The sequence below is a fragment of the Helianthus annuus genome, chromosome 14 (genome assembly GCF_002127325.2).
Source record: "Helianthus annuus cultivar XRQ/B chromosome 14, HanXRQr2.0-SUNRISE, whole genome shotgun sequence".
Taxonomy (NCBI): domain Eukaryota; kingdom Viridiplantae; phylum Streptophyta; class Magnoliopsida; order Asterales; family Asteraceae; genus Helianthus; species Helianthus annuus.
Genome location: NC_035446.2, coordinates 29,470,425 through 29,479,632, shown reverse-complemented (window position 1 = coordinate 29,479,632; position 9,208 = coordinate 29,470,425). Strand labels below are relative to the sequence as shown.

General features: G+C 36.6%; 1 protein-coding gene across 4 annotated transcripts; it reads right to left on the bottom strand.

The window, feature by feature from the left end:
- Window positions 1-5,951: 5,951 nt before the first annotated feature.
- LOC110908238 lies at window positions 5,952-8,064 on the bottom strand. Of its 4 annotated transcripts, none has more exons than XR_002574342.2 (5): window positions 7,512-8,064; window positions 6,981-7,178; window positions 6,741-6,903; window positions 6,365-6,446; window positions 5,952-6,299 (listed from the first exon to the last, which is right to left on the bottom strand). XR_002574342.2 is itself a non-coding variant. In XM_035982743.1 (3 exons), exons 1-3 carry the CDS (start codon window positions 7,888-7,890, stop codon window positions 6,824-6,826), a joined length of 534 nt encoding a protein of 177 aa, XP_035838636.1. In that variant the 5' UTR covers window positions 7,891-8,064; the 3' UTR covers window positions 6,524-6,823. The 4 variants fall into 4 exon arrangements, 1 of the variants encoding a protein (XP_035838636.1); XR_004878627.1 differs by having other exon boundaries at window positions 7,104-7,178; XR_004878628.1 differs by lacking the exons at window positions 5,952-6,299; window positions 6,365-6,446 and adding an exon at window positions 6,524-6,650 and having other exon boundaries at window positions 7,104-7,178.
- Window positions 8,065-9,208: the final 1,144 nt, after the last annotated feature.

The window sequence follows — 9,208 nt, the reverse complement described above, 5'->3', positions numbered from 1 at the left end:
GTGTTACAATGCTTTGTGTGAGAGTACAAGTTGCGAGAGAACAAGTGTGTAAGTGTAGTGGGTGTAGCCGTGATGTCCTATTCGATCTGGTATACCCGTCTATTTATAGTAATGAAATAGAAACTATAATTCCTATAAACATGGAATACTCCAAATATTCCATTATGAACATTGTAGACCGAGTAATGCGGCTTCAACGGCTTCATGTGAACGACTTGGACCGAGTCTCCCGTAGAAAAGGTCTTCATGAACGTTGGGCAACTAGACGCGTACTCCTGCACACAACCCGTTAGTAATCCTGAGGATACCATTCAGGATGCTACCAATATCCTAAATGAGCATCCCGGATATGAGCAGTTATCATACAATCAAGATATAAATCAAGATATTTCCCAGGATATGGGCTCAGAATTTCACCCATAACAATATCAATGGCAGCTTTCGTCGTCTAATGGATATCTTAGCAGCCCAAACTTCAGACGGTAATTTTACTTCGGTCCATGGCACACCACTTTGCCCAACTGGCTGGTCATTTCCATATTACTCGTTTTTGCTCCATTTGCACCAGGACCTGCCAGAACACCAAATAATGGAATATAGTACTAAAAACTAAATAATACAAATAAAAACTATACAAAAACTATACACTTTACACGGGACAAATATGTATATTTTACCCTACATCACTCCTCCAACTGTGCTTTATATTGATGACCTCCCTGCAGATAATGCCAAAAAGGGGGAGAAAATTAAGGAGTGGGTAAAGAAGGGGATTGATAATGGGCTATATCTTGATACAACAACAGGTGCAATGCTCAGAGATATTCCTTTGCCAGATGGTAGTAAAAAGGTTGATGTTACCAAAAATGCACTTGATGATGCTGTCATAAGTGTAAAGAAGGACAGAGCAGCAAAGGACCTAGCAAGGTGGAATGAGGAGAAAAGAGCTTTTATAAAGCTGAATGCGCAGGGTTGTTCTGGTGAAAAGGATGATCAAAATCCGATTCCAAAAGGAAAGCTTACTAGAAAAGTAAGGAAACCCAAATCCACACCATCCAGCCTTCCAAAGCACTCTCCAAAAACACTGTCCAAAAGCCACTAACATCAAACCTCCATCCAAACAGTTGTTACAACAACTGCTCCCACTCAAACACACACCACTTCAACACACACCACCACCACTGCCTTACCACCACCATCTGTTCCTGCTCTAAAGCAGAAGACAGCAGATGACAAAACATCTGTTGTAATGACAACAGTGGTTGAAACACCAGTTGTTTCAACAGCTGTTAGTCAAACACAAACCACTGATCCACCTAAAACATCATCTGCCCTTCCTAAAATAAAAAGGAAAAGGGTTGTCATATCAGATGATGATTCTCCATCTCCACCACCAAAAGCTTCAAAATCCCAAGCACTTGTCACAGTTTCAAAACCCATTCCCCTCTCTTCAGCTCAATTATACAAACCCTTACCTCATGCAGGTGTTCAATTTCCTCTTGAACTTGTAACAGTTAGAGAAGAGATTAAGTCCTTCTACTATGAGGATGACCCTGCCAAAAGGAGTTTGCCATCGATTGAAGGATATCCCAGGCCAACCAATATTGAAGAATACTTGAAAATCAAGGCCAAGCAAGCAGAGGATATCTCAATCAAAATCAAACAAGGGAAATCTGATAGAGAGTATCAACAAAACTATCAGTTTCTACTTACACAGGTCAAAGCTTTGGAACAGTTTGCAAAGAATGTATGTCAGCAAATCTCAGAAAAGGCAGATAAGTCCTTGAGAAAAGACTACATTGAAAACATCATGACCTACAAGACATACAAGGGGGAGAAGCACATGTTCAGAAACTGGACTATTCCTGAGCTTGAAAAGGAAGTAGCCAGGATTCATGAAATGATCAAGAATAAAGTCAAGCAGACTCCCCCGGAAAAATTCAAAAGGGTTGAAGCTGATAAAGCTTTAGAGCTGAAGAGAATGAAAGAGGAGCTGATAATTGCTGAATATGGGTCAAAGAACTCTGTATCTAAGTGGGGAGAAGAGAGGGTCAGGGCCACCTACAAGAGTTTGGAAGAGCTAAGGAAGAAAGATCCAAAAGCTCCACAAAAGCCTGACTACTCCAAAGCAGAGGTTTCGAAATGGTCATCAAAGCCTTATCTCAAAAGAACCACTGCTCCTGCTGGTACTGCCATCTACAAAAGAAGGAGACAAAGCCAGTTAGGTTCTGAAACAGTTCAAGAAATTCTTACTGGAAATGCCATTGTGAAAACGGGCGCGTTGGTAATGTTGAAAGAAGAATTTGAACTAGAAAAATCTGCACATACTGCTCAGCCAGTTATGAATAGGCCAGCCTCACCAAACTCCTCAACAAATAAAAATCTCCCAAGAAACCCATCTCGCCTAAAAATACAAGAGTGGAAAACTGACAAACAGAACCACGTATTGACTATGGTCAGGGCAGATGGCGAAGTGAAGAAATTTACAAGGGAACAAGCTCTTGGCCTGAGACTTGAAGATTTGCAGGATCTCTTTGATCTTCCACTTAGTAGGGATGAAGATGATACAGATGCCTTAACCTTCGAACTACAATTCAAAGGGCAAATAAGGGAACTGTTGTTGAGGCAATAAAAATCTACAATAATGGAGAGTTTTGGCATTATCTGTTCCAGGGGGAGATTGTTAGGATTGAACCCTACCAAAGGAACAGATAATAAAAGCCAAAACTGGATCACAACAGTAGATTCAAAATAAGCAGATGTTTGGTTGCAAGTCTCTCCCCTTGAAAGTGGTTTCAACATCTGCTGACCTCCTATCCGCTGATCATGCAATCTGCTGACCAAGACAAAGTCTGATAGAAAAACTAAAGCTCTGCTGCTCAATCTACTACCTTGATTCAAGCACTGCAGATCATGACAACATCTGTTGGGCTCACAGCAGTGGAAGGATGCAGCAGCAGTTTATATTTGGTTTATGCATTGTAATGTAATATCAGTAGTTAGCATAAGCAATATTTGTATAGATCAGTTGTTAGAGTTTGTTAGGAGGTTAGATGTCACTTTCATGGTGACGTCAGCTTAGATGCTCAGTGGTTTGCAAGTGCCTTTAAATAGAACAGTACTCTGTACTGTTCTGTTTAGCTCATTCACCATCTTCTTTCTGCACGCACAAACACTGAGCTTAGGCTGAGGGGGAGTTTGCATATCATACACACATTGTAATCAGAGTTTAAAAATAAATTTAATCATTTGATTCAGTGTTAGAAAATGTATGATTGATAGCATTTCTTCTGTTTGATTGTGAAAAGTTTGGTTCCATTAAATTCCGCTGCACTACTCTTTCACTTGTTCATCTAAATTCAAACACAAATCACAATCAATCCAAACTCAGATCCTAACAAACCTGGTGATGTAGGTTGCGATCTTGTTGATGGTTATGAGAAACAAAGCAGCGATGTTGGTAGCAGATTACATGATGTTTCAATCAGACTCAAATATTAAGGTTAAAAGATGTAGAAGATAAAGATATTAGGTTTTGAAGATGAAGATTAGGAGACTTACTATTTGATATTTGAAGAAACGACGATGGAGGAAAGTGACGTATTGGGCTTTGAATGGATGATGAACAATTGAAAATGAGAAAATCATACTTGAAGATGTGAGATTGGTGTTTAATGTCTGAAATCTCCATTGATTTTTGAAGAATTTGAAGAATATGAGTATGCGGCGCTAGGGTTTTGAGAGTGGTGACAGAGAAAGGAATTATTCAGTGTTGTAGAGAAAAGGAATTAGAAGTAACATAAGATCCGAATAGTCGGGTACCAAATCAAAGAAGTGGAGGTCCGCGTGTGAATTTTACAACCCATTTCGTTTTCCCGCCAAAATGGATTTCTAGATGCTCTAATCTAATGCCACATCAGCCCAAATCTTCATGTTTATTATATATAATAGATATTGATATACATCTCGTGTTCTTAGATTTGGACTGAATTATTTCAGTGTGTATAGATATAGATAGATATTGCTATGCATCTCGTTTTCTTAGATTTGGACGGAATTCTATTACTGACTGTATCACCATGCAATCATTTAACCAAGTTTTGTTCTAGTAGTTAAGCTCTTTTATATAGAACTCAAAGTTGAAACACTTAGGTGGCAGAAACCCATTGAAGCAAATGTGATAAATACTAGAGTAAATGCCATTTTCGTCCCTGACATTTGTCCACTTTTGCAACTTTCGTTTAAAGGTTTATTTTTTTCGCGTTTGGGTCCTTATGGTTTCAAAATCTTGTCATTTTCATCCTACTCGTTAACCCCATTCAGAATTTCCGTTTACTTTATGTTAAAAGACCAAAATAACCTTCTTTTGAAATTGTGTTTTGCTCATTCTGTAGTTAATATATCTTTGTTTTTTCTGGTATCTTTTTAGTAGATGATGATGCTGTTGGATGCTTAGACACGAGCATAAGATCTTCTGTGGCTAGGCTCAATGTTGTTACATCTGCTAGTGTGCTATCAGGTCATGTTTTTGTTTCTTCATGCAAATTACAATACATATATATTGATGTCTTGGGGTAATAAGAGGCCATGACCAGTTATTTTGTGTGGCATCCTTCTAAAAAGTTATTCTAGTAGTCTTTTTGAGGTTTAGAAATGAGGACTGTACGTTCAGAAATTGTGTAGACTGTAACTTTAGGCATTCAATCTTTTCATTGCTATTTTTGGTAGAACACTTGTTTATTTGGGCAGAGGATATGGTTGGAAGTAAGAATGTTTACCAAAATTCTTATATTATGTAGGAAGTCACACTTGTAGAGCTTGATGGAGACAGAGATTACCACATGCCTGTTGAACTTGGAGGTAGTGGTGGAATGGTATGCTTAAAATATATTTCCGTGTCTCTGTGTTATGCATTATGTTTCGCTAGGCAATTATTTTATTATCAAGTTATTAATTTTATAAGGATTATTTCAACTAATTTACAAGTTGAAGTTGAGAAAAAACTAGTTGCTGGAAATGCGCTAAAGGATTGAAGATGATCATTATAGAAAAAAAGCCGAGCTTGAAACTATGCGAAAAGAGTTTGCAATCCAGCGACACAACTTGGAAGTTATGATGCGGAAGGTTATGAAACAAGTAGTTGGAGATCGAGATGAGTAGAATGTTTTCACTTTTTTATTATTGTAATTGATTGTAGAGTTATTTAAGTTTCGACAAACATGTTGAAGTACACACTTTGATTATCAATGTTCAATGATATCTTTGTTATTATTGTTTTCGTGTAATTACTATTGAATTTATATCAATTAATAGCAATTGAACTTATGTTGTAAGGTTGCATTTGTGTGAAAAAATGTTGCTTGTGCTATAAAAAAGGTTGCATTTTTTCTATTAAAAAATAACAGTTGCATTAGGCTTAGAAAAATGTTGCATTTTTATATAAAAAGTTGCATTTGAGTGCAAAACATGTTGCATTTTTGTAACTAAAATACAAAAAAAAATTGCATTAGAACGTAAAAAAAGTTGCATACTAAAAAGGTTGCATTTGACTAGTAAATGCAACACTTTAAAAAAAGGTTGCATTTGGTCTTAAAAAGGTTGCATTAGATATAATGCAACTGCTTCTAATGCAGCCCCCAATAAAAGGTTGCATTAGGCCTAATGCAACCTTTACAGGGTCAAATGCAACTTTTTATCAGGGTTGCATTAGGTTCATTTTCTTGTAGTATATGCCCTCTTAAGTGGAGACCGTTTTTTTTAGTTAACATCTGTTCCACCAAGCATAAGTAAAATAACCGCTTTCTTAATCCACGAATGCCCATAGATTGAAGGTGCCAGTGATCTAGACAGCAAGTCAAATGTATCTTCTCTCTCAACTATCTTTTTAATGTGTTTAAAGTCCTCGGAACTATAAATTATGTTGAAACTTGAAAAAAAAAAGGACAAATGAATAATCACAAACATGTTAGCAAGTATTACAATTGTATTCATAGTTAAACATGTTACAAATTATGTAAATGCATTAGAAAAAAGAAAACTTCCATATTATAAGAATAGATTCCAGACTTGCAACTCCAAGTGTCTCCAAACAAATTTAAATCAAAGGTGACAATAACTGTTTCATACCATCATCATCAAAAGCAAAAGCAGAGGAATAACATAACTAGAGAAAACTATTGAATAAAATATGAATTAAATTAATAAAAAAATATCCATAATTCAAACCTTTTTCATTTCTTCGTTTCCTCCACTCATTTTCACATGAGTATGATCGAGATTCCAAAATCACAATCCCTCAACTGAAAAAGATCTCAAATTTAATTACAAAAAAATGAAGAAAAATTGGGGAATTTAATCAACATACCAGAATCAGTTAATGACGTTTCTGTTTTAAGTTCGGTTGGATTCCTAGTTGAAGATGCTAGGCTACTGGAAGAAGCAATTCTCTGCAACAGGAAACAATTTCGAATTAGGCTTTAAATTATGTTGAAACTTGAAAATAAACCACATAAATACATAATGCTCGGGTAAACTATGGTTACTGAAAAAGAGAAAGCTCAAGAGATGAGAAGCGCCTTCCATTAAAATTCTTATGCATACGCTTGAAAAGAGTATCAAGTTCTATTTTACAACTTCTTTTAAATACAGACCTAATTACTCACATCAAAAAAAAGCAAACCTAATTAATCAAATTCAAAACATATCATACACAAAAACAAAAACAAAACAGTAAATTGCACCTTTATGAAGCCGAAGCATAGGGCTTTTAAACCGAAAATTAGCACGAAACCAGCCAGCTTCCAAACTCCTCTTCGGTTCATCATCAGCTTCCAAACTCCTCCTTGTCATTTTGTATACGCTCGAGCCGGTGCTCCGAGTTCATACTCCAACGGCCCGTATTCACTATATATTCACAATTCTGCAAATTATCAGTCATCTTGGTGACATGAATGTGAAATGAGTGTCTTTAATTTAATTACCTGAGATAGAATAATAGAACCACCTTGAGTCTCAAGCTCGAATACTATCCAAAAAGCATTTTTGTTGAAAAAAAATTGTGTAACTTTTGAATTATGAGCAAAGTAATATAATCTTATTATGACCTTTGCAATTACTTGACCTATCTATGGTCAAAGCACACCCGTACAGAGATCGATGAGAACACATGCGACCTTGACCTGCACCACATATAGCAATTTTCTTTCAATGACGATGCATATCAAATTAAATGTATATAATAAGGTAACTGGTAAAAAAATAACCGACATGTGATGGTAAAAAAAATAACTAACTTTGAAACGGTTGCATAACATCTTTCGGCTTGGTTTAAAAAAGCGCGAAGCGCTCCGAAGCGTTTTGGTTCCAAAAGCTTTAAGCGAAGCTTCAAGCGCGAAGCCAGAGCTTCACGTATACGAAGCGCTCCATATTATATATAATTAAAAATTTAACGGTGGAATTATAAAATAATTTTAAAATTTTTAACAGGTTAGAACACAAAAATTTGAACTTACCTGGTAGGAGCCGCTGAAACATGATCCCAGGTGTTCTTCTCATTGCCTTCTCCCGTGGTTTTGAACTTTTACTCGCATTCGTTATCAGTACCACGGGCCAGCTGTGGTGTTCTTCCTCTTCCACCACCACTTCTTCTTGTTTGATGTCCGTCATTGGGCTTCCAACGAGTAAAGCTTCTAAGTATGCAAGGTCACCCTCCGGATCAAACGTACCAACTTCTTTATCTACAGGCAAACCCTCTAACTCATCCGCAAATTCTCTCTCCCAAAACAAGTCATCTTCACTTTCCACATCCTCTTCATCTGACAAATCCCATATTGGTACGGTGGGATAAGACTCATCATCAGAGATATCCAGATCAATAGAATCACCTGCCATTAAGAGAGTAGAAAGAGCAGAACAAGGTAGAGAGAATAAAAGAAAACTAAAAAAAATTACACAACTATACAAGTAGCACAGATTATGTCAATTAAGTCCAATCGAAGCTAATAAACGCAATCGCCAAGAGTCCCCGGCAACGGCGTCAAAAACTTGATGTGCTGAAAATGGGTTAATTAAAAACAACTAAAATTACCCTAATTCTAGACTCTCTAAGTTTTAAATTTATAAAACAAAGACTCTCTAAAACCTAAACCACACGACCGGAAAGTGTACCGATCGATGCAGTATAGCCTAAGGAAGTCCGAGTATCGAACCCAAGAGACTCTACTGATTACGCTAATGACTCTATCTAGACCTAGACTGACACGGACTTAACTAATTGTGTATTTAATTGGGGGGTTTTCTAAATATCCTAAAAATATAATTAAAAATAAACTAACTAGACGAACCAGACGCAACTCACACGAAGGTTGAACTCAAGGATGGTGAAGGAACTACCTAGACAGGAATCCTGATTGCTTTTAGTTACGAGTATAATTGGAAGTTGTCTGCTATGGAACCGGGATCTTAAAATTCTCACCTCTCGGGAAATCTAAGGACCCCTAACCCTTCTCAAGAGCACGCTAAGATCCCCTAAAGGTTGTTAAATTACCGATTATTAGACTCCTTTACAAGACATCTAATGGATTTATAAAAGTATCCTAAAAGGCTCACTCCCTTACGAGACCTAAACCTAGGATAGGCTTGTTTTCTCAGCTAGACTTGCTAGACAGCAGCCAAAAGGTTAACTTCCTAAGAAGGACCCACCTTGCGGTTTAATCACTTAGACCTAGCAATAATCTCGCACCTTACAGCTATTGACGATTAGTAAAGCACTTGATTTTATAAGATTACCAATTATTACTTCTAAGGCTACTAATGCAATTTTCACCCTAAAGGATAAGAGATTTATTATGTGATATAGACACTCACCAAAACCTAAAATCCTAGCATGACTCTATTATGTGATAAAGACCGTCACCAAGATTCATGCGAAGCAATAATCAATATTCAAATACTATCAAGCACGCAAACACATCTAACTGATAGAACAAGCCGTTTACAATTTATAAATAAACCATAGCTTCCAAAAATCCATAATATAATCAAAACATATAGCAATCAATCATCCATGTCTAGGTAGTAACAAGAAGTCTAGCCAATAATCATTGTCAAAAACATAATAGCAAACTTAAACAAATCTGAATTCATCTTTAAACAATCAAAAACAAACGAAAACCAAAGAACAAGAAGATATAACCCGTGAACTTGGATC